This window comes from Drosophila persimilis, unplaced genomic scaffold (genome assembly GCF_003286085.1).
Source record: "Drosophila persimilis strain 14011-0111.01,24,50 unplaced genomic scaffold, DperRS2 tig00000000-arrow-pilon, whole genome shotgun sequence".
NCBI classification, from domain to species: Eukaryota; Metazoa; Arthropoda; class Insecta; order Diptera; family Drosophilidae; genus Drosophila; species Drosophila persimilis.
In genome coordinates, this window is record NW_020825288.1 from 23,696,616 (window position 1) to 23,721,630 (window position 25,015).

A 25,015-nucleotide genomic window follows, 5' to 3' on the forward strand; every position below is an offset into this window, starting at 1 on the left:
ATGATCCGTTTAGGGGGTTTAGGGATCGGGGGAAAGTCTGCGCCAGACTCCGATGTACATAAATTAGCTCATAATAAAGTTCAAAATAAACTGCGGCGAGGCGACCAGCGGCAAGCCTATAAAAATAGTCTCCAGTGGCAGGGAGTGGGAAAATTAACCGCATTAAACATTTGAGAAGGCATAAATATTCATAAAAAGAAAAGTCTGAATGCAGCTGCCACAAGTCGCCGGCTGGGGGCAGGACCGTGGACTGTGGACTGTGGACTTTTTGCATTTTTCAGGCCGTGCGGAAGTCGACGTGGCGTATGAGTAATGTCCCCCCTCCACCAGGCAAAAAGTGGATACGAAATACATATTGTCAACTGTTTCGGGGGACCCGAATTTATTGAATTTGAGTGATAGTCGCCAACTAGTAGGCCATGACATCGTGGACTCGTCGGAAGCGCTCGCCCGCCTTCCGCAGCGTCGTGCCACGCGTCTCCGGCATGAGGATGGCAAAGGCCACCAATCCCACGACCAGGAGAATACCCACGACCACGAAATACTTGTAGAAGTACTCCGCCGAGATGGAGCCGAAGGTGGCGATCACAACGATGTGGATCACCTGCTCGACGCACACGATCAGGCCAATCAGGAAGGGCTTCACGCGCAGCGGAAACGCCTCCCCCAGATAGGCCGACGAGCTGCAGACATAGACGCCCGCGAACAGCTGGAAGCCCATGCCCAGATTGGCCACCTGCCGCATGTAGTAGGGGCTCAGGATGTTCGAGTAGTCGCCGTAGATCCCGGCCATGCCCAGCATCAGTCCAGCCATGCACATGAGTGCCAGCAGCGAGACGAACTTGCGTCCGACTGTGTCCAGAACGGCCATCGTGATGAGGGAGCCCAGCAGGCGGAGCGCGCCGAACACGATGCTCGGCCAGGCGTAGAAGGTGTTCTCGAACATGTAGGTGCTCGTCTCTATCGACCAGGAGAGCGGCAGCGAGATGGTGAAGGCCACAAAGCCCCGGAAGAAGAGCATCTTGATGAAGGGCATCATGGATTCGGCGATCTGCTCGCCCACGTTCTGGCTGGTGCCCTCCACCACATACAGCTTGGCCTCCTCGTACGCCTTATTGCCCCTCTCGACGGTCCACCAGCTGTCCATCAGCTGCCGGATACTGGCCCGGGCCCTGTCCTCCTGGTTCTGACGGATGTAGAAGATGGGCGACTCGATCGCCATGGCCACACTGCCGATGGCGAAGGCGGAGAAGACAATGCCGAAGATGCCGTGCACCCGATTCACGGCCATGCCCAGGTCGCCCGCCCACTGCGAGTCGTAGATCACCTGAATGGCGATGCCCAGGCTGAGGCCGTACTGCTCCAAGGCCGAGCAGGTGCCGCGACTATTGCTGGTGGAGATTTCCGCACTGTGGATGATGAAGGGTACCGTGATCAGGCCGATGCCCACGCCCCCCACGTAGCGGGCGGCCAGAATGGGCTCGTACTCATACGGAGCACTCACAAAGATAATGGCATCGATCAGGTTCATAATACTGCCCAGACCCTGGAGAAACATTACGGGTTAGAGGGGCATCTATCTATCTATCTGTTTGCACACTTACATAGAAGATCTTTTTTGGGAGAAAGGACACCGCCACAGCGGAAACAAGAGCTCCGATGATGAATCCGATGAACCAACTGAACTGGAACTCCGTGGTGGTGGGAACATTCGCGTTCAGATTCCAGCCAAGGCCTTGGGCCATGTCCATACCGGCATAAACAAAGGCAAAGGTGGCTAAATGGTGGAGAGGTTGGAGTGGATTAGTTGGCTTTGTTGCGGCTTTGTTGTGCTTCGTTTCTATAGATTTAACCCAAATAGGCAGCCATTCAGTTCTAGAATCTACAGCAACACCTGGCGATGTTTAGGGACCTGTTTATGGTGGAACTTGAGATCGAAATGGAATCTGAGATATGGCTAACCTTCTATTATTTTGGTCTGTCGAGTGTCAATCCAACCACAGATCGAACCAAGACCTCTATGAATTCACATGCTACCCCGCAGAAGGAATCTTGTTGGTTGGCTTAAAAGGCTTTGTGTTTTGGTAACACTTTTATCAGAAGAAGGAGGGTGTCTTTTAAATATAATACATTCCAGCTACCGAAAATGATAAGGAGCTACTGATAAGCACTGCGATACTCGTATTTGTTCGGTTATGGGTCGTAACCCTGAGTTCCTGAGGAACTTTTGGGCACTCTCTCAAGCTGCTCTCCCTGCTGGCCCACCTGCTGTTCCAGTTTTCGTGGCCGTCTTGCTCCAGCGACTCCCCTGATTGACGACCACCACATTGACCACATTGGGTGGCGGTGGCGGTGGAGCCCGTCCTGTGGTGATGTACGTGGTCTGCGTTTGTTGTCCTGGGACGTAGTTGGTCACCGGCACCGCGGTCACATACGTCGTGGTCGACATGTTTCTTCGTTATATAAGAAAAATGCGTTTGCAAATTGAATTTCCGCTTCAAGACCCGTTCGATTCGTTTGATTTGGCGCCTATGGACGTACTGGGCGCGTATTTATAATTTTATTGTACTCAACCTACAAGTGAATACTATCAGCATTATAGATATCTGACCAAGAGATACTCGTAATTGATATAGTATTTTATCAGCTGCTAGATACACGCGTATCGTACACTCCCCCAGCTACTTCTCCTCGACCGTGATTCATGGAAATTAAGCCTTGATAAGTCTCCCTAAAGAGTGGTAACTTGAGGCCAAGCCACTGACTCACTCACTGCCTGCTGGCTGCCGTCTGCCGTCTGGTGTCCTAGTCGTTTTGGTTAAATTGATCGTTCCAGCTGGGCCAAAGTTCACCTTTCACTGGGGTGAGACATTCGTAGTGTGTGTACCATAGGGGGTATCCCCAATTAATTGGGGTCCCTGGGAAAGCCTAGGTACCAGCTACTGGAGGGTGACTGGCTGGCTGATTTTTCCAGGGGTACACGAGCTCGATTCCTACAAGTGTTGAGATCTTAAAGGCAAAGTCCACACTTTTTGGGTTCAGAGTTGAGTTGAGACCCACGAAAAGGATATATAGTTACTCCAATCCAGCCAGTAGTACTCGATAAGGGTTTTTCTCCTCTTGTGTTTTGCTGTCGTACTTTTGAATGGCCTTACAGATCTTTTCTCCCCTCACACCCAATCAGTCATAAATTATTGAAATTTTTCACTTAAATTTAGGAATCGTGTTTGTGTTACTTAAGTGTATAGAAGACTATTCTGAGCTATTCTGATTACCAACAAAATGCTAAAAAATATGGTATATTTCATCAAAATATAATCAGTTATAAGCTACTAAGCCTTTTTAATATCTGTTGCGAACTGTTCAAATGAATTAGGTGTTTTCATTTGAATGTACAAACATATGTAGAATTTCAAGCGTTCCCAACGAGTCTTTCTAGGGAATGTCACACCAAAGACTGATCTAAATCTAAGTACATTTATTCGAAAAACAGCTGTTTCTTTATTTATTTTCCATATTGATATGATCCTTAGCTGAAAAGAAAATTTCCTAGAACTTCTAAGAGTCTTCCCCCGCGCAGACCTCACTTTTTTAAGGAAACTACGAGGGCTGGCCTGTTCATTTCCCTACTCCAATTTAAAAATTTGGAATTTTTCCCCCCTTTTTCTTTGGCTCGAAACAAAAATGCTGTTATCGACGGTATGGGTATTTTATAGCGATTCAAATGCCACCAAAAGTTAGGAACCTTTTAGAAACTGTTCTTTTTTTGCTAGAGAAAAGTAGGAAGATCAATTCTGAGTAGGACATAACCCTTTTATGGACGGACAAATACGGATTTTACCCCACTCAACAGACTTTTTGAGAGCCAGCAAAACCAAATGAAAAATTCATATTTCCTTTTGTATTTCTAATAGTTTTATTCAACATTGATCCTCCATCGATCCAACCATTCTTAACGGTCTAGTAGGGGTCTAGTAGGGGCTTACATTATGCACTCGCTGGAACCGCTCGCCAGCTTTCCGAAGTGTCAGTTTCTTGGTCTCCGGCATGACGATGGCGAAGAATATCACGCCCAGCAGCATGATAATGCCCACGATCAGGAAGTACTGGAAGAGGTAGTCCGTTGTGGGCTTGAAGGCGACTATCACGATGATGTGGATCACCTGCTCGCAGGCAACGATCAGGCCGACGAAGAAGGGCTTGACCCTCATGGGAAACGCCTCGCCCAGATAGGGGCTGGAGCTGCAGATGAAGAGCCCGGCGAAGGCCTGGAAGGCCAGTCCCAGGTTGCACACCTGCCCCATGTTGTACCAGCTGTAGATGTTGGCCGGTGTAGCATATATCCCTGCCATGCCCAGCATCAGGCCGGCCATGCAGAGCAGGCCCACCAGCGAGACGCCCTTGCGTCCCAGCGTGTCCAGGGCGCAGACGGTGAAAAGGGTGCTGATGAGACGTAGCGCGCTCCAGACATAGAGTGGCCAGGCGAAGATGGAGCCCTCGGAGATCGCAGTGCTTCCCACGATGGACCATGTCAGGGGCAGGGCGAGGGTGAACGCCACGAAGCAGCGGAAAAAGAAGAGCTTGCAGAAGGGCATCACGGAAGCGGACAGCTCCTCGCCGAGGCTCCTGCTCTCGCTCTCCACCACATAGAGCCTGGCCTCCTCGAACAGCGCGTTGACGGTCTTCGGAACGTTGCCGGCCACAAGCATTTGCTGGCACTGGCGGGCCTTCTCCTCCTGATTCCGGCGTATATAAAAGACGGGCGACTCCACGGACACCAGGACAAACAACAGGCCAAACACCGAGAATATAATCCCTAAAATGCCGTGCAGCAGGTTCGCGGATATATCCAATGACCTCGACCATTCTGTGTCGTAAGTGACTTGGATGCAAAGGCCCATGGCCAGGGCGACCTGCTCCATCGCTGAGTCAACGCCGCGTGTCTGGGTGGATATCTCGCCGATGTGCAGGAGGAAGGGCACTGTGATCAGGCCAATGCCCACTCCGCCCACATAGCGGGCGGCCAGAATGGCCGTGTACTCGTAGGGGGCACTCGTGAAGATAATGGCACCCGTCAGCTGCATAATGCCACCCAGGAGCTGCACGAGAATGAGGACAGAGAGAGAGAGAGAGAGAGAGTGTGTGTCAGGATCCAGCCGATCGTAGTGGATCGTAGTGGATCGTAGCTTACTCACATAATAGGCGATCTTTGGGATGAACGTCATTGTCAGAGCAGACACACAGGCTCCAATGATGACACCGATAAACCAGCTGTATTGGTATTCGGGCGATACGAGAATAACGCTAACGGGCTGATTCCAGCCGACACTTTGGGCCAAGTCCATGCCTCCGTAAACCAGAAACCAGAAAACTGAAAATCAACAAGGAATTTTCCACACATTCCATGCGATCCATGATTGATTATGGACTCACTTGCTGATGACAGGAGCGATCTCCGATTGGTATTCCGCAAGAATCGCGTTTGTGTCACAGTCACAGTCACCGTTTGTTGGGGTTGGGGCGCACATCCTGTGTTGCCGCATGGGGCGGATGGTGCATAGATGGCGTCCGTCTTGAGGTCGGGAGCCGTTGTTGCATATATGGTCGTCATTCCGCTCACTTTTCACGGATAGCCAAAAAGCGGAGCAGTTGAAACGACGTCTTCGGGGGTTCGTTCGAAACTGGGGCTTGCTTTTGGCCATTTCTTCGCATTTAAATGTGACACCCGCGATACCTGGTATCTGGCTATCATTACAGATAATGCGTGTGATAGATAATTGCCAATGTAATCAGTTTATTTTTCGATTCCTTTTGATTCGATTAGGTGGGGTGTGTACCTGGAATTGGTTGCCTGTTCACTGAATCACCGTCAAACAGCAACAGGGTTCTTTTTTTAGTGCCCTTCCTATTCTATAAATACAGTACATTGGTATCCGACAAGTCTGATAAGTCTTCTACTGGTTCCCGAAAAGTTGCACCACTCTCTCGATTAATTTGGTGCTAAGCTTTTGAAACTATCTTTTAAGTATTACTAAACCTTTTAATTCCATTTATGCCTAGTATTCTTTGCTTTTTGTGGGGTATCTATGTATCTATTGCCTGGTCTGTGGGACTCCTCTCCCATTGGCTTGTGACACAGCGCCTGTCTGGCGGTCTGGGTGTTGCAACAACCGTCAAGAGATTAGCAGGCAGCGGCAGCATCATCTTCATAATTATTCCATCGGGACGGGGCAACACTCAAGTGCTTGCTTGAGTTGTCTCAAATTGCGTAATGTCTGAACTGACATTGCCATTTCCATCCACTGCTCCATCCACTCCACTCCATGGCATACCATCAGCCAGCCAGCATCTTCATGGGCCAATCTATCTTGTTGCGCCTCAAACTGTCAAATCTGCCTGCCTTTGGGGGGGACTAGAGAGTGCCGAGAGCTTAGAGTGTCGACTGGGTGCTGGAGAAAAGCGAAGACAGACAGACTGTTGCCTGTTTCTTGTCATTTGTCGCTGCTCCTCGACAAATTAGCCAAATGCGACGCCAGTTCCAGTCACACATCCCCAATCTGCAAACCCATTTCTGAGAGATTCAAGTACATTTTAATGAGTTTATGCATAAAGTTGTCTAATGGCGCACAAATTATGAACGCCACCAGCATGTAGGGACACACAGATATGGCTGTAGATGGAGATACAAATGGATATAGAGATGCGAGATGCCAATGGAGCACATGGCACATGAGAGCACTTTGCCTTTGCCTTCAGGAGAAACTCTGTGCGGATTCTGGATTCTGGTGGCTGATGGCTGGAGGCTGATGGCTGGAGGCTGATGGCTCGAGGCTGATGGCTGGTGTCTGCTGTGCCAACTAATGGAGTCTAATTACTCTGGCCGACAGACAGTACCCGTCAAGCGCGACGCGAATCTCTGGGCTAATAAAAATGTATTAAGGCAGCGAATAGACACAAGACACATTCTTGGACAGTCATTTATTCTTTGTCAAATAAACCATATGCTGCTGCTAAGCCTTTGCCTTGCGGTTCCCTATTTGGGCCCTGTTAAGCGGCTGGCCAGCCGTCTCTGCATATTCATGCGGTGTAAGTTCTGGCAGCACTTGACCACCAGAATGAAATACACGCATTTCATGGATGCCCACAGCACTTGCTTCCAGTGGCGGAGGTACGTGAGAGGCGGGGGCCTGGCGGCTGCTGGTGGGGGGGGCATGCTGGCAGTCAGACAGGAATTTAGTTTACCGAGAATCGAAACATCAGTGTTGGGTTTGTGTTACACAAAAATCATTTCCCCAAATCGATCAAATAAAATATAAACAAAACTTTTGGTTTTTTGCCGAGCCAAATATGATTTATTAGCTTTGGAGCGTGAATCATTTTCTAAATATAAAAAGTAATAAGTAAATTCATTTGAAAATTCACAGTGGAAGTAGAGCAAAAAAAAATTTTCCTATGTTTCCGCCCGGGATTGAACCGGGGGCCTTCCGCGTGTTAGGCGGATGTGATAACCACTACACCACGGAAACATCCTCGAGGGTGGCCACAAAAATTGCGATTTTCAAGGCGAATCATAGGGAATCCAAGAAAGCTCTGTGGAAATCATGGAAAGTTATGTAAAATTAGAAATAGTCCCATGAAAACTTCTAGAAAAAAGCCCGGAAACATCCTCGAATTCTAGCCCTGAGAATAATTGAAATATTTAAATTAGTAAAATAATTAAAAATAAAATTAATTTTATATTAATAATTATTAAAATTTAATTTATTAATTAATTAAATAAAATTAAATTCGAGTAGATCAAATATTAAAATTGCAAAAACATTAAAAATAATCAAAACACCAAAAGAATTAAAATAAAATAACATTTAAAATAAATAAAATATAAATATAATAAGTATCTCTCCCTTCAATGCTGTTCAATTTTTGTCCGGGGAAAAAAAGAGGAGTCTTGCCGAAACCCGGGATTGAACCGGGGACCTTTAGATCTTCAGTCTAACGCTCTCCCAACTGAGCTATTTCGGCTGTTGCATCTCCTTCAACATCCAAAGCATCGAAAGCTAAGGGATCCCCATCCACTCTACCTACATATATGTATCTATTGAATACCTTTTATAAAGGAAACGCAATCTTGAAACTTGGACTGCGCGTAAAAATAGGTTCACAGTAAAGTTCATTTAATTTTTCTGTTTTGCTATTTATAAATCGGCATTTCTGCGGGCCATGCCAATTTTTTGGGCTGTCACAATTTTTGACAGTCGCAAAGATTTACGTTGACACTTGCAACGTCTTAAAAGCTCCACAAACAACAATCGGGGCGGGGGAAAGTCTCTATGCAGCTGCGGATTTTTTTATAGCGGAAATTTCAGTGAAAATTCGTTCGAAATTACGTTAATTGTTGCATTTGTAACATTTTATGAGCCCACGGAACGAAATCTACAGCGAAACGAGGCGTGACTTCTGACGGGCAGGGCAAGGCTAGGCTGAAATTAATTTTCGTTGATTTTTGTGTGTTTTCTTTTTGTTTCTTTGGCAAACTGTCAGAATGTGTATGCTCGTTCTTTGAACTTTCGAGGAAATGGCAAGCAAACAGTTTTCAATGGCAACCGAATCGGTAGAATATGAAAAATGGTCTATATATGGGGAAATTCATGGAGAGTCATTCAGTAATCAGCAAATTTGTATATTGATTGGCACTTCCTGCCTGCTAAAATTCAGAAATTTCCCTCAAGTGAGTTACGACAAATGAAACAGAAAACTGTATGCGAAAAGTTTCAAGAAAATATCATTTTGATTCAGTGAATCGAATGAGTCAGTAGGACAAGGAAACAAACAATATAATCGCCTATATCGTGGAATAAATGTTTCCCTGTCAAGATCCAACCCTTTTCTGCATTCCTCAGAGTATGGAAAGTGCCGCAGTAACCTGATAAATTCATTCGAAATCAAAGTGCCAGGCCCAATGCCTCTGGCTGGGGCAGGGCTCGTGCTCGTGTCCCTCAAAAGCTGTGGCCTTGTGCTCGCCTGGACATAACCTGATCCCTCTCTATATGTATGTATATATGGCCTGTCTGAGGCGAGCACCTTTTGTGCTCAGTGTATCTGTGGCAGCCTGTGTGTGTGTGTGTGTGTGGTGTGTTTGTGCAACTAATGCGGCTTCCGTTTGACGCCCGGCGCTGAAAACTGAGCCTCCAAACGTACCTTTTGGCCCGGGATCGGATCGTCATTGTCTGCGGCCTCTGCTGCTTTTTGGGGGCTCTGTTAATGATTCACATTCTTGAAAACCGATCGTGTGGCAGACCGAAATTCCTCTGAAAACCAAGCCATGCCCCCACGTCCACGCCCCGTTGTCGATTTATGATTTATGGCCAGTCGCCTGCCCACAGATTTCATATTTTTTGCCTGTGTTTTTGACCACTGTCCACCATTTAGTCCAAGGCGAGCAGGTTTTTATTATTCTTCTCTTTTTTTTTTCTTGCATTTGTTAATATTAATTTAATTGTGATACTTTTTTTCGTGTGTCATCGCCGCGAAAAATTTCAAAATTTCAGACAGTCTGGAGGCAGCAATTAATTGTGTTTTATTTTCAGCGGCGAGCAAACAATGACAACAACAGCATTCCTCTGATATGTCAAGAGAATGCTTAACATTTTCGCTAGAATTTCTATTTTCGCTCGGTCACAACTTTGGATGGGGTCCCCCCTCTGAGGGGCCCGTCTGCTGAGGGACCAGACCTTGAGAACCCTTTAAAGACGGGAATTCAAGGGAGAGATCTATAGCAAAAGGTGAACTTTCATTTGAACAGATCCCCCAGGGGGTACAAGTGCAAATTGTGCCAGAAATCGATATCTGGCACTACCCAAGCCTTACTCGTACGACATTCGGCCTGGCTAAAACTGATATGTAAATGTCAGGCAACCAAACCAAAGGGAAGTCCTTTACAGCCCAAGCCCCTTTCCAGTTGGGGACACTTTTTGCTGGCGCAAGTCGCCTTTTTATCCAGCAGTTTATGGCAATTGCATTTCCACCATTTCCATCGCTAAGTGGGTCACAATTTGATTTGATTTGTTTATGGCATAACAACAGGAACAACAACCAAAGAACTGAATGGGAATGGTGAAGGCTCAGGAGAAGGGGGATTTATTTATGATATAGGTAGACTCCACTCCCCTGGGTAATTGCCTTATTAGGGCAATTGTTGGGGAATACTGCAGAAGGAGTTCTCTATTGCCACTGGAAGCTCTCTGCAGTTCACTTTTAACCTTTACCAGCGATTTCGAATACGAGGGGGACGAAAGGGCCAGGGGAGGCCTTCTTGGCCATAGCTTGTAATTGAGTTAATTGCACAAATTCTTGTTTTTTTCCTTATAGTGTTTTTATTATGAATTGCCTTGGCAAAACTCCGCCAGCAGCTGCAAAATAAATTACCCAAAAATGTGTAAAACAAATTGCCAAAGACAGGTATTAAATATGAACAGAAGTTTGTTTGTGGTTTTCTTTCGCGTTGATTAAGAATGAATAAATTTCCACTTGGCAGTGCAAGGGAAGTCGACTCTGTTGAATACTCGTAAACCGCTGACTGAATGATATCTCTGGTTTCTGGTCATTCGCCTCTGCCTGGGAACTGGCCATAAATTGAGTGGACAGCCAAACTGAAATCTCAGCCACTCTCCCAGGTCACTCTCCTTATTATAATTCCGACAACAACAAAAAAAAAGGCACAAACCACAAGATTTACTGAAAGACATTCCCCCAAACAATTTGTTGCCATTGAAATTTATTGTTGAGTCGTCAGATCCGACGGCGGAACCGACATTTCGGTTGTTTTCTGTTTTATTTCTATTTACAAATTGGTCTCTGCTTCGCCCTGCAACATATTACATATTTATATAGGTTTTGGGCTTACCTCCTGATACACTTTCAAGGGGGTATTATGATCCCCTAAGGGTTTTAGCTATCTGTTTCTATATAGGTTATATTTGCCCTTTATTTGAAGCTTTTCTTTTCCTTTCCCTTCTTTTAGAAAGTACAAATGCAAGAATGCTCCATTTTCTTGTGCTTTATTCATAAGAAATGCAAAATGTATTCCAAATGGAATGTATTTTGAATTTGGGGCACTGCAACAACAAGATCAAAAGAGAAACAACCAACGCTGTATGTATTTTGTTTTTGCATTCTCGGTCGCACTCTCTGGCACTCTCTGTTGCCTCGATCGACTGATCTGCAAAGCGAAGGGTATTCGGGTAGCCTTCTATAATTTTTCTCGATCTTCAGCGCGTGTCTCACACTTCCCATGGCCTCTCTCGCCTCTCTGCCTGCCTTGACTTTTATATTTCTTTAAAAAAAACATATCCATCTGTTATATTTTTGTACATTTTTCATAATTTTCCTTCTGGTGTTTGAATGAATTTAATTGGTTTGACAGTTGCTTTTAGGGGGAGGGCAGGCGGCGTTTTATGAGCTTGGCCAATGGACTAACGACTGGCGGGAAAATAGAAACATTTTTTAATGATATTCCACCCAATTTGTCGTGCACACAGCCCGTGCCCCGCCCCCCTTCCCCTCAGGGGTCTGAAAACTAAACTTTCTCGAGTGTTGGGCCAAAAGGGAACGACTTAAATATTTCAAGTCCATTACAGAACTGTCACAACATGTACAGGTTTCACTCGGCTGAGGCAAGTTGAGTGAGCAAAACGCAAATTGGCTCTGCCACAAAGTAGGGGCTCGACTCGACACGACTCTCCTCTCCTGGCCCTCAGCCGCGTGGGGCCTGTCCAACCCACTTAAGTGACATTTGCCACATGTTTCGGGGCCCGAGTTCTCGGGTTTGGGGCTTGGGGGTACCATTAAATATGCATAAATCGAACTGAAAAAGCCGCCAGCCGCAAGTAACGAAGATGTTGCATGGACTTTATGTGTTCGTGTGTGTGGGAGTGCTAGTGGGAGTGGGTGTTGCATTGCCCTGCCCCTGCCCCTGCCTCTGCCCCTGGCCCATGTCACACTGCGGTCCGCGCATGAGTTAGCTTTTAAATAGTTAGTTAAGCGTTAAATTGACTTGGCAAAGCCATCAACTGGTCACATGTCAAACCCAATCCCCTGCCAGTCGCAGTCGCAGTCCCAGTCGCAGTCGCCTGCCTTGTTAATTGCATAATTAAGCGCAAAGTTGGACTTGGACTGGCAGGGGCTACGCCACGGATTGCAGCCTACGCAGAAACTGCTCCACATTTGCAGACCCAGTGACGTCTGGAAGATTGCTTGCTCCGACTCCACCGACTGCCTGCTGCTGCTCCTCCTATTTACCCACTTGAGTCGTTGACATCCACGCTAATGAGTCGCGAATCGCGAATCGCGAGTCCCCTTCTCCAGACAGCTTCGAGTTCCTGGCAATCCGATGCGATAAGGCGGAATTTATCATCTCTGTCTCGGGACGCTGTCAGATTAGTCGACTCCAGTCTATTTGCATATTCATAAATCTGCAATTCAGGCAGAAAGTGGAAAGTGGAGACCAGGAGCATGGACTTCGAGTGGACTTCGACTCTGAGCTAATTGAAATCTGTATTTACTTTTAATTGAATGCCCCTCTGGCCAGCTCCCAGCTCTATCTGATCTATCTGTCTGTCGGCCCTGCTGCTGGTCCCCTTCCCCCTCCTGTTGTGCAATCATTTTGTCTGCGAATCGCATTATTTTACATGCATTTTGTTTGTCACTCGATGGCAGCATTTGGTTTATTGCGAACGAATTGCAGACTCGACAGAACTCTGGTTCTGTGACTCACAGATGAGACTCTTAGGGTTCCTGGAAGGAAGGAACCCCCACAAAGGGACGCCCCTGACCAAAAGGCAGACCCATAAAAATACCGAAAGGGAGAAAACAAAGCAAGAAATGCAGCTTTGGAGCCCTTACAAAAGAAAAAGAAGGAGACCAAGAAGCATCGCATCCTTCAAGTAAATGTTGCTGTAATAAAATTTTACGATCGCCTAGCAACAGGCACGATTTTTCAGTCCGTAGATCGGGAATGAGGAATGGTGGTGTGGGGGCCTGGGGCATGGGGCATGGGGCATGGGGCATGGGGGATCGCAGCAGAAGGACACAAAACAAAAGTCATGAAATTCATGAATGAATCAGGAAATCGTGTTGGCGTTCGTACTCCTCCAACCGATGCTCTCTCCCCCTCTCTTCAGCTGTGTGGTTTTTGCTTTTGGCAGGGGACAAGTTTTGTGTTCTGTTTGTTGCCAGGCCGAGAACACGTTCCCTGTGGTCCAGGTCCAGGTCCAAGCCAGGTCCAGGTCCAGGCCAGGTCCAGGCCAGGTCTCCCCTGCTCTTTCTGGCCAGTCTGCGCATGCGTGACGTCTGTCAGCAGGCGACAGGAAGATGCCGCACACACAAAAAAGGAGAGAGCCAGTTCCAGAGCCCCTTTCGGCTGTGGTTTTTGTTTGGTTTTGTTTGCCAAGAAACATGTTTGTTTCCCTTTTAGGTCCATGGACGGTTGGGTCATGCTGGGCCCAAACTCGTTCCCAGTCGCCGGGTTTCGCTGGACTGCAGGGAACAGGGAACAGCCTTGGGGAAATAAGGAAGTTTCGTCTGTCAAGTGGCTGGAGGGGCTGGGGTGGCAGGCGGCTGTTTCCAGCTGCTTTCTGCCACTTCAGCTTTCTTTCTCTGTCTGCCGTTCAGTTCTGATTGATTCGATTCGACGGCAATCGGTGGCAGAAACTGCAACATAATTGAGCAGAAATAAATAAAATGCCTGGCAAAACAGAGCCTGGGACTCCCACTCAGCCATTGTGCCACGTTCAAGTGGCTGCCATCCATCCACCGCCGCCGGATGTTGGTGGCATCTTCAACTACCAGCTATTTCTGTTTGCAACTTGCAACCTGCAACCTGCCTCGTCTCTTTGTTTTTTCTCTTGGCTTATTTTTGCTTGTCTTTTGGACTCCACACCCAAAAAGTCTTCCGAGGAAGCATTTTTTTTGTGTGCGATTATGCAACACAACTGCCTTCGAAACTGGGTTTTTTTTTGGGTTGGGCTTCGTTCAGATTCAGATTTAAGAGATATTCGCTTAGATGAAGTCTTCAGAGAGTGGTCTGAAGAGTCAATTACGGAGGTAATGTCTTTGGAGAAGCACAGAGAGCGGCAAAGAGTCAATTGTTAAGCGAAGATCAAAGAGCATTCCAAAAGAGAGAATTATCTACTCGAAGTCAAAGTTTTTAGGAAGCTTTCAAGATTTCAAGATGTATCTAATGTGTGTTTCAGATGATTCTCCATTGCGTGACGACGAGTCGCTGACCACGCCAAGGCCATGTCAAATGGTTGAGTGCCCTCATGGTAGAAGTAGAAGTAGAAGGTCGCCTCCTGATGGGCCTTTAAGACTCTGTTTAAGTGGGAACTTGCTGGAAGTATACGCTACCATTTCTGGCAATTACAATGCAACAAAACGGGACACTGCGACCACATAAATCACACTTGAGGCGACCCCACTCCGAGCACTTTTTATAGCCTCCAACTTCCACTCAATGAAATGCAGGTTGCTCGAGTGTGGCGGTGGGACGATGGCTGCCAGTCGAGTTCCGGCTCAATGCCAAGTGAGCATAAAACTGCACAAGAAAATGTACGTGGATTTGGCCACGCCACAGGATGAGGGATAAGGGACAAGGGACAAGGGAATGACTGTGGCACAGCCATCCAGCGAATGCAGTTTTCACTTAACGGCAAGTGGCACATAAATTTCAGCAAGGACGAAAATACACTTGGTTGTGGGTGTGGGTGTGCAGGCACAGCCGTTGACAGTCGCGTCGCCGACATTTTCTGATAAGTGGACAAAATGTGCATCGCTCTGTTCTGATTTTTCGGTTCCCTCTCCCTTTTGCTTCTCTCTGCCTCTGCCTCTGACACTGTCTCTGCCTCTGCCTCTGCCCTGCCACGCTTTGGGGCAAACAATCTTGGCAAATATTTGGTGGCAAGGGCACTCGAGTCGAGGCACCGTCGAGGTCAACTGGTGCATGAAATTTCGCAGAGGCAAGCAGCAGCTGCAAAAGAGAAGCCCCAAATTCAAAGCAGCTGCAACTGGAATCGGATTCGGGATCCCCTGAGATGGTTTCTGGCCAAAATCTCAATTAAAACATCTCTGAATACAGTCAAGACGAAACAAAAATCAACTAAGCTGAAATCTCCTTTTCCAGGTCAGAAAACCATGAGACACTCTGCAGGCGACTGCTGCGCGGTTTGAGCGCGTCTTTAGACGCGCGGTCCTTCCTCGCCAATACTACAATGATGATGATGGGGCACTGCAGCAAGCACCTGGCCCTTGGCTGCCTGATACTCTTCCTTTTTGTGCTCCATGTCCTCAGCAAAGAGCAGTCGCCTTCCGGCGAGCCATCGCCATCGGCATCGCATCACCGACAGCATCAGCAGCAGCACCATCGCAGCCGTTCGGGAAAGCGTTTCTCCCGCGACTCAAACGGACCGCGCGAACGACGACCGAATATCATACTGATCCTCACCGACGACCAGGATGTGGAGCTGGGATCGCTGAACTTTATGCCGCGCACCCTGCGCCTCCTGAGGGACGGGGGGGCCGAGTTCCGGCACGCCTACACAACCACGCCCATGTGCTGTCCGGCACGGTCGTCGCTGCTGACGGGCATGTACGTGCACAACCACATGGTGTTCACCAACAACGACAACTGCTCGAGTCCCCAGTGGCAGGCCACGCACGAGACCCGCTCCTACGCCACGTATCTGTCGAACGCCGGCTACCGCACCGGGTACTTTGGCAAGTATCTGAACAAGTACAACGGCTCGTACATACCCCCGGGGTGGCGCGAGTGGGGCGGGCTGATCATGAACTCCAAGTACTACAACTACAGCATCAACCTGAACGGGCAGAAGATCAAGCACGGCTTCGACTACGCCAAGGACTACTACCCGGATCTGATAGCCAACGACTCGATTGCATTCCTGCGCTCCTCGAAGCAGCAGAACCAGAGAAAGCCCGTCCTGCTCACGATGAGCTTCCCAGCGCCGCATGGCCCGGAGGACTCGGCACCGCAGTACAGTCATCTGTTCTTCAATGTGACCACCCATCAGTGAGTACCCAGATCCTTCTCCCCCTGACATTTCCAACTCTGACGTACTGTGTGGGTTCTCGCAGCACTCCCTCGTACGATCACGCACCGAATCCGGACAAGCAGTGGATCCTCAGGGTCACCGATCCCATGCAGCCCGTGCACAAGCGTTTCACCAATCTCCTGATGACCAAGCGCCTGCAGACGCTCCAGAGCGTGGATGTGGCCGTCGAGCGGGTGTACAACGAGCTGCGGGATCTCGGAGAGCTGGACAACACGTACATTGTGTACACCTCGGACCATGGCTACCATCTGGGACAGTTTGGCCTGATCAAGGGCAAGAGCTTTCCCTTCGAGTTCGACGTGCGAGTGCCGTTCCTCATCCGTGGCCCGGGCATACAGGCCTCCAAGGTGTAAGTGCTTGACGGCAGAACCTCCTGAGAGATCTTTCCGCTAATGACACTGATTTCTGATATTCTCTGGCAGGGTCAATGAGATCGTGTTGAATGTGGATCTGGCTCCCACTTTCCTGGACATGGGGGGAGTGCCGACGCCCCAGCACATGGATGGACGCAGCATCCTGCCCCTGCTGCTCAGCAGGAACCGCGCTGTGCGGGACAACTGGCCCGACAGCTTCCTGATCGAGAGCTCTGGGCGCCGGGAGACGGCCGATCAGATTGCCGAGTCGCGGGCACGGCTCCAGGCCGAGCGCCGCAGCATGAAGCTGGCTAACAGCTCGCTGCTCGAGGACTTTCTGGGCGGCGGCACAGGAACCACACCCGGCAGTACTGCTGCAACGCTAATGAGCTCCAGCACCACCCTGCAGCAGCAGCAGCAGCAGCAGCAGCAGCAGCAGGATGACTTCGAGGAGGACACGGATGTCGAAGAGGATGACCTGGATGGAGATGGAGCCATGGACAGTTCAGCGGCTGCCTTGGAGGACGAGGATCTGGAGGATGCCGCTGCCGAGGAAGAAGACGACGAGCTGGAGGAGCAAGAGCTACTCCAGCAGCAGGACAACAATCTGCCAGTGGCCCCGTACATAACCAAAATGATGCGTCTCAACTCGGAGTGCTCCGATCCGGCGCTGCTAAAGAACTGCCTGCCCGGACAGAAGTGGAAGTGCGTCAACGAGGATGGACGCTGGCGGAAGCACAAGTGCAAGTTCCACGTAAGTACATTGCCGAACAGATTCCTAAATATGAAGTTCATTCGTTGCTCCTACTCAGCTCCAGCTGGAGCACCAGTTGGCGGCCATGCCCCGAAAGCAGTACCAGCGCAATTGTGCCTGCTTCACCTCGGACGGGCTGGTGTACACCAAGATCCGAGCACCGTCCGCCAACGGCGGCCACCGCCTGAACAAACGCACGAACCATGGCCAGGGCAAGCGCAGGAACAAGCGGGCGGTCGTCTACCACACGGAAATGCCCTACGAAATGGAGGAACTGCTGGATCTGCACCAGAAAATCGATCTGCTGGCAGTGGCAGAGACAGAGGCTGAGCCCAGCCATCGCAGCAAGCGGGAGGTGGCCGCCAGCGCCAATGCCAGCGCCAGCTCGAACGAAACGATTGCCCAGGTCATCCAGCAGATACAGACCACCCTGGAAACCCTGGAGCACAAGTTCAACGAGCACGACCTGCACAGTCCGAACGGAAACTCCAGTGCCAGTTCCTTTGTGCGTGGCGGAAAGTTCCCCAAGACTGGGGGCCGTGTTGGCCACCGCTGCTTTGTGGATGCGAACACGGGCAAGGTTAACTGCTCGGATGTGATCTACGATGACGAGAAGACGTGGCGCACCTCACGCAACCAGATCGATATGCTGATCAAGCTGCTGAAGGACAAGATCGGCAGACTGAAGGAGATGAAGAAACAGCTGAGGGAGAGCAACAAGCAGGCCCTGGCCGCTGGCCGACGCAACGAGAGCCGCAGGCGCAACGAGGCCAATCTTTTGGGCGAGACTGGAGCCGGGCCTGAGTTCAACATGAGCTACTTTACGGGAGTGAGCAGCACGCCCCGGACCAATGCCAATGGTGTGGGACAAAAGGAGATCTTCCGTGGCTTTGGCAGTGCCGCCGTCTTTGACTCCGTGGAACAGCAGCAGCCCCAGACGCCGCGCTATGCCTCGCGCGCCGAATGCTACTGCGAGCCAGATGCGGGAGAGAAGTAAGCCAGAGTTTGCCTTAGAACTAGCTCACATAACTAATCTCCTGCAATCTCAATCCCCTTCAGCTATGCGGACTCGAAGGAAATGGCCCGGGAGGCGCGTCGAAAGCTTAAAGAGGAGCGTCAGCGGAAGAAGGAGCGCAAGCGCATCAAGAAGGCCCGCCTGGAGAAGGAGTGCCTGTCCGAGAAGATGAACTGCTTCTCGCACGACAACCAGCACTGGCGCACGGCTCCCTTGTGGAACGACAGCCCCTTCTGTTTCTGCATGAATGCCAACAACAACACGTACTCCTGCCTGAGGACCATCAATGCCACCCACAACTATCTCTACTGCGAGTTCACCACGGGCCTGATTACCTTCTACAACCTGACCATAGGTACGTCGGAGTGTCCTCTGGAATACCTCCTGAAGCTAATCATGGACTCCTGTCCGACTCCCTTTAGATCGCTTTGAGACCACGAATCGTGCTGCCAGCCTGACGGCCGCCGACAGAGCCCACATGCATGATGCCCTGGAGCAGCTAAAGGGCTGCCGCGGACGCAACTGCAGCGTACGCAGACATCAAGCGCACCTGGAGTCTGGCTCTGCTCCACATTTGCCCGCAGTCATCAATCAAGTTCAGCGCAACAACAAACGCAAACACTGTAAGCAGCAGTTTCTTGATTTCAGCTTACAAATGTTAACCATTTCCTGTTCCTAAAACCATTCACAATGCAGCTCCTCTGTCGGGCAGTGTGGGCAACTTTGGTTTTGTGGGCAGTCGACTGGACATGGACGGGCTGCCGCCCTTCAAGCGTCGCAAGCTATCCAAATACCACAGGTGAGCGAGTCTCTGTCAACTGGAGTGATTCCTGGAACTAACATTCGTTCTTCAGATGGACTGGCTCGCAGCAGACGCATATGAAGAGGCGCCCCTGGAAGCAGCAGCAGCAGCAGCAGCAGCAGCAGCAGCCACAGCAGCAGCAGTCCACACAGCAGTCCACCCGATTACTGCCCACGCAGGCTGTGACCGCAGCAGCGGCCTAGACAGAGATGTAGACGCAGTTGGAGATGGGGATGGAAAGTTGGAGTTAGAGTCTCCCCAGTGAATACACATATCCTATGCGTACCTTGCTTGCCACTTGCCACCTGCCACCTGCCACCTGCCACCTCCTCCTCCTACCCAGCCCCTCTTTGGTTAGCCCCCACATTGGATTTCTTCATACATAAATAAGACTGTGTTTTTTTTTTTAATCCATCTACTTACGTTTAGTCTCGTTTAACCAGAACTGTTTGTGGTCCTACGACTGCATTCGTCTTGCAATATTTACTCTGTACTGTACTCGTACAGTGCCCTACAGTTTACGACTTTTAATTAGCTCTTAGGCCCCTTAATTTGTATATAAATTTAGACGGAACCGCTAACAGTTATCGAATACGCATACGAACTATACTAAATAAATTATTTAGCGAAATTGGTTACAAGTTAAATTAGTTGAGTAAAACCTAGCAAAGAAATCGATTAACTGTAGCGAACGAATCCAAATCAATCTGTATTTATTGGCCATCCTTGCTAAAGGAACGAAACGCTATGCAAGTATAACAATTTGTTGCCACCGTGTATTAGAGAACTAAAACCATATTTATGCCCGACTAGTTACGTTCTAGGTGTTAAGACCCCCGCCCCTCCACAGAGCCTCGAAAGGCGTTTTTGCAGCTGCCGCCGCGCTTCGCCTACGAACAAACATACAGAATATTGTATCTGCCACGTTAATAATGTCATAAAATTAACTTTAAACACACGTACATGCATATTCAAATTCAACTTGATAACGAAACAAAGTAAAAACAAATAAAGTTGCAAATTATAAACATTTAACGGACATTTTTTTATTTATTACTACACCTTCCTGCTGTTAACCACGGTAAATGTAGCCTGGGAGTCAGGACACTGGAAATAAGGTCCTTCGCCAATCTGTATGGAACCCGAAGCTTTTGCTTGTGAACGTGGCTTTGCGTTCGGGTGAATCCTGAAAATCGATCGGCGCATGAACGCAGCCTGAAAGTATGCTGTAATTTAAATCGCTTTAGATTCGTAGCCTACTTTTGGGCATACGTGTAAAATTAATTTGAAAAGTAGAGAAAGCGCGATGATCAACGGTTTTTTGCCAGGTTTTTCGTAGTTTTTGCAGCTCATGGGTTCCAGGGTTTTCAGGAAGAAGTTCTCGTCCATCATCAGGACTTGTATCATCAGCGGATTACCGAGCATTACTCGGGGCTGGGACGGTGGGTACGTGCGACCCCGGTACTGAGTAGGTAGGTTGCCACTGATCAAGATTATATATAGCTTCACATTGCAGATTGCGCATATCTTTGATCAGATTTTGCGTTTGTGTGCGGTGTCTTTATGCATAGAACTTGGAACACACTCTCCGAGTTGATTTAGTTCGAGCACTTGGGAGGAAGAGGTTCAAGTGGATAATGGCGTAATCTGCCAAGTATACTCGTATCAGAGATTAGGTGTTCCGCTTGCTGTACAGCTTTTGGGCTACTTATATGGTTTTGCAACATTTTAAGGTGTGTGCAGCTCTGAAAGATAGCCATAATGTTAATGATACCAACAACTGGAAAGAGCAAGAGAAACTGGGAAAGACCCTCTGTTCTGATAAGAATAAGAGATTCAACGCGATGCCGTTAGGAAAAGCACCGCATGAGGGAACGGTGACGGAGACGGAGACTCGAGCGAACATCATCAGATGTAAATAAGATCGGGCCGCACCGCTAATTAAGTTGCGGAGATGTTTTCAGTCGCTGTCAAATATTGTTACCGCCTGCCTGACAATTCACACTTGACACTTGACGCGCTAATTTCCGCTGCAATCGGCGGGGCGGCGCTGCGGGTTGGGCGGGCCAGGTGCTGCCGCTGAGGCTGACAGCCAGTTTTGGGGCATAGGCGGTGTACACTTATCGTCACCGAAACAAAACAACACAAAGAGAGATAGTGGCAGCGAGAGAGCCAAGCGCTGAGCAGAGCGAAGTCGAAACCAGTCTACCATTTTGTGGAGATATCGTGTTAAAATTGTACGCAAGCAACAAAGTTATCAGCTTGAAATTGTACTCGGATTTATTGTGGTCTATGCGACAAAATGCCACCCGATCACATGATGCAGAGCGCAGAGGCCTGGCAACAAGGCCTCGTTCATTAGCCCTGCCCTGCCCTGCCCTGTCCAGGCCACTTTACGATTTGCACACTTCAGTCGAGAGATATCGTGCTGAAATTTCACAATGCTTAGAATTCTGTTTTGCTGTTTTGCTGCTTTGCTGCTTTGCTACCTTGCTCCGAGCGGGGCCTGGCTTCGGTCGGTTCGATCTCGATCTTGATGAGGGGAACTTTGTGCCTTGTCTGGGCACGTACTGGGCCATAATCCAGGCGTTCTGTTGAAATTCACAGAGCAAAAATAACTTTCAAGTTTACTACACATTTTATGGGCCGTATTAGAATTTTGAAATGTTTCCCATGATCAGAAGAAGTCATTACGGGCCTGATTGTACATATATAATTTCTCACAAGTTAGTTTATTTTTGTAATTTGCCTTTGAAGATATCCACCTGAAAATTGTAAAACTTGTACCCACCAAGATCGTATAAATTACAGCCATACAAATAAATGCACGAGTCTCGGTAGGAAAAACTTTCATGTGTTATACTCGCAATTTAGAAAAAGTCTCAGTCCAAAGAACGCGTCATAAAGTTTACACCATTGTGCTAATTAATGTCAAATTGGGACTAATAATTTGAAATGTCTATATTGAATAGGAATGATATTATAGGTCGTACGAGACGTCGGGTTTGTGTGACAAACCTTGCTGTTTGTTTAGCAAATTCCACTCAAACAAATCAAAGTTTTCTTTCAAAAGGTGCCCACAGATCCGACGAAAGTTCTCGACGTGTATCAGAAATCTGATCAGAATCGGACTAATGTACCTCTAATGAAAATTCAAAGATATGTATATACTCGGAAATATTTTTACTTATGTACTCTTTATTTTCTACATAAATATACAAAAATTATAAATATATAAACATACTGCTATGCAGCTTATGCCCTAAACGTCCTTCTTGGGGTGTGCTCCTTCAAGAAGTTTTTGGGTCACCTGCCGCAGGACCTGCAGCTGCTGCTCGTAATTGTGGACAGCGGCCAGCTCCTCGGCATGGTTGTGATGTGGGGGCAGGTGGGCGTGGGCGTGATCATGGTCGTGCTCGTGGTCATGTGAGTGACCTCCCGAGCCCGACCTGGTCTCAGTCTCTTGGTGATCATCTGTGCTGGCCGAGCAGCTGCTGTGGCTATGGCTGTGGCCGTGTCCTCCACTGGCGCCTGGAAAAAGGGAGGGCAGGGATTGCGGTTAGTTATCACGAACTGACCAATCTCAAAAGTGTGTCGACTCTAATCTGGGGCACCCAATTTCTAGCCTGATATAAAACCGATTAGAAAACCGATATTCCATTCAGTTTCGGAAGTAGTAGCTCTATTGCGACGGGTACAAAGCAAATTGCAGGCCTATCCATAAACAATTACCCTTCAGAAGATGATTTATGGGCCCCTTCATCGGGCCCCCGCCCTTATCTAGAGTAATACTGTTTACGTATCCAACTTATAGGAAACTTGTTCCAGTTGGAGTGAATCTCACAGACTGGTGCCATCAAATTGTACGTGTAAATATATCTATGGCTCATCTCATCCGATGGACGGAGGGCTGGGCTGTCGTTATTGCTGTGGTTTTGATCGCTCCTCGGGTACTTTTTTCATGGGCAACCCCCGTCGATTGGATAACAGAGATGACTTCATGGCTGGGCCGGGATTTTTTGATCCACCTGTTTGCAAGGTACACAGACAAACAGAGACGTGTGTACGATATGCAAAATAAACCGCAGCAAGGTCTCTTACAAGGTCAACCACGCAGCGGCGGATAAATCTTGGGGCAGAGCTGTGTAGAACCTGTTCCCTAATCGGCCGAATCGATTCCGGTTGAAGAATTGCGTTTGACATCTGATGGCGCGCCGACTAATTACCACTCGATCACGGGATGGAATTAAATGGGAGGGAGAGATGGTTCGTTCTACTTCTATAGTGAAGTGGAGATACTCACTGATCTGCTGGAGGCCGAACATGACGAGGAAGCCCACAAATAGGGCCAGGTAGGCGCGCAGTCCGGACCGGTTCTTCGACAGGATCTCGAAGAACACCACATAGATGAGGGTGCCGCAGGCAAAACCCTGCAGAATGGCCGACGCCAGATTGGGACCCGTCCCCTGGCCATTGCTGATCAAGATACCAATGCCAATGCCCAGGGGACTGACAACGGCGAATGTCAGCACGTACAGGATGGCGAGGGTGAAGCGAGTGCGGGCCACAATCAGCTCCACGCCCACACAGAAGGCCAGCACCAGTTTGTGGGCGGACACGGCTCCGAACATGAACCACACGGAGCTGGCGGAGCTCTCCAGGCCAATGGCCATGCCCTCGAAGAGTTCGTGAAGGGACAAGGCGGAGACGATGAAGAGTCCGCGCAGGGAGGATGTCAGCATGTCCGCCGAGGAGGCATCGTCCATTACGACAGGCAGGTGGCTGTGTCCGTGCCCGTGGCCATGGCTGTGGCCATGGTGGTGCATGTGGCTGTCATGGGGGAGGGCCTGCTGCTGTTTGGCCCCAAACTTCTGCTGCTCGAGATCGTTCTGCAGAAGATTCTGCACGGAGAGGGTTCCCATCTCGGATGTCGCATTGCTGCCTCCATTTGCTGGCGGAGCACTGGGCTCATTTGCCTTGAGCAGATGGCTGTTGCGGATGCTGTGTCCCCGCTCGAAGGCCGCTCCGGCAGGATCCTGCTGGTGCCTGTCCACATACGTGTGCATGGCCTCCTCGATGAAGTACATCAGGAAGAAGCCGCAGCACATGAGAAGCTCCGCCAGCGGGAAGGTGAGCTCCCCGATGACGCCGCACTCCTGAAGTTCCTCCACCACCTCCTGGACTTCTGGCAACAGGTGAAGGAAGGTGGTGGCCAGCAGGACTCCTCCGCCAAAGTACAGGAGGCACTTGACCACTATCGCCGATCGGGCATTCGTCTGGTTCTCCGTCCAGCGGTAGCAGCGATTGAGCAGGAAGGGTATGGATCCGCAGATGGTGCTGGCAAAGCACAGCACCACCATCGCGGTCACCTTGGCTATGAGCACTCCACTCGTGTCATCGTCGTGCTCGTGATCGTGCTCCTCGTCGTGCTCGTGCTCGTGATCGTGATCAGCCTCCCCATCCTCGTCGTGACGCGCCGTCCAGTGGCTGTTGCTGCCATCAATTTGCAGGAAGCATTTCAGAAAATTATTCACTTGCGTTTGATTCATTTTCGCGGCTTCTTTTGTATTGCCTCGTTTTGTTTGGGATATTTCGTTTTGTTTGGCTTTTCCGCTCTCTGCAGCCCACTACGCTCTGCCCTCGTCTCTCTGCTCTTGTCCAGACTGGTCTCTTCTAGACGTTCAATTCTCTTGGCTAAAATGTGCCCAGCAGCATGTGGTGGCGGTTCTGTGCTCGGAATGTCAATGTTGGGTTGGGTTGTGGTTTACCATTTAGTTGTTTACACTTCGACTCTGATTTAAACTTCTTCAATTGCATGCCGCTTCAGCAGTACTGACTTTTTCGTGTTCACTTTTCGTGTTAATGGGAAACTTTTCCTTCACAGCATTTGAATAAACTGCTTTAAAGGGGGTTTATTGGCTGGTTGGACTGCTTTTCTTCGAGTCGCACAGGTGTGGTGTGGTGTTT

The 25,015-nt window shown here is 49.0% G+C and overlaps 4 protein-coding genes and 2 non-coding genes across 6 annotated transcripts in view; 1 reads left to right on the forward strand and 5 right to left on the reverse strand.

Moving 5' to 3' along the window:
- The window catches only part of LOC6591534 (extracellular sulfatase SULF-1 homolog), a 29,602-nt gene extending 10,038 nt beyond the window's left edge, over positions 1-19,564 (forward strand). Inside the window, exons 4-11 of the mRNA XM_002017282.2 lie at positions 15,176-16,081; positions 16,147-16,473; positions 16,547-17,231; positions 17,290-18,224; positions 18,291-18,601; positions 18,669-18,869; positions 18,943-19,045; positions 19,101-19,564. Coding sequence (XP_002017318.2) covers positions 15,264-16,081; positions 16,147-16,473; positions 16,547-17,231; positions 17,290-18,224; positions 18,291-18,601; positions 18,669-18,869; positions 18,943-19,045; positions 19,101-19,251 — 3,531 coding nt within the window. The 5' untranslated portion in view covers positions 15,176-15,263 and the 3' untranslated portion in view covers positions 19,252-19,564. The remainder of the gene's footprint in view (positions 1-15,175; positions 16,082-16,146; positions 16,474-16,546; positions 17,232-17,289; positions 18,225-18,290; positions 18,602-18,668; positions 18,870-18,942; positions 19,046-19,100) is intronic.
- On the reverse strand, positions 350-2,494 carry LOC6591530 (probable plastidic glucose transporter 2). Its single transcript, XM_002017280.2, has 3 exons — positions 2,266-2,494; positions 1,605-1,777; positions 350-1,546 (listed from the first exon to the last, which is right to left on the reverse strand). Exons 1-3 carry the CDS (start codon positions 2,447-2,449, stop codon positions 410-412), a joined length of 1,494 nt encoding a protein of 497 aa, XP_002017316.1. The 5' UTR covers positions 2,450-2,494; the 3' UTR covers positions 350-409.
- LOC6591531 (facilitated trehalose transporter Tret1) lies at positions 3,893-5,664 on the reverse strand. The gene is made up of 3 exons (XM_002017281.2): positions 5,434-5,664; positions 5,196-5,371; positions 3,893-5,099 (listed from the first exon to the last, which is right to left on the reverse strand). The coding sequence occupies exons 1-3, from the start codon at positions 5,609-5,611 to the stop codon at positions 3,972-3,974; spliced, it is 1,482 nt and encodes a 493-aa protein (XP_002017317.1). The 5' UTR covers positions 5,612-5,664; the 3' UTR covers positions 3,893-3,971.
- Trnav-aac lies at positions 7,454-7,526 on the reverse strand. The gene has a single exon. It is a non-coding gene; the product is annotated as a tRNA-Val (tRNA).
- Positions 7,950-8,022, reverse strand: Trnaf-gaa. The gene has a single exon. It is a non-coding gene; the product is annotated as a tRNA-Phe (tRNA).
- Positions 19,565-22,226: 2,662 nt separating the features above from the next.
- LOC6591535 (zinc transporter ZIP1) lies at positions 22,227-25,015 on the reverse strand. The gene is made up of 2 exons (XM_002017283.2): positions 23,352-25,015; positions 22,227-22,579 (listed from the first exon to the last, which is right to left on the reverse strand). Exons 1-2 carry the CDS (start codon positions 24,595-24,597, stop codon positions 22,311-22,313), a joined length of 1,515 nt encoding a protein of 504 aa, XP_002017319.2. The 5' UTR covers positions 24,598-25,015; the 3' UTR covers positions 22,227-22,310.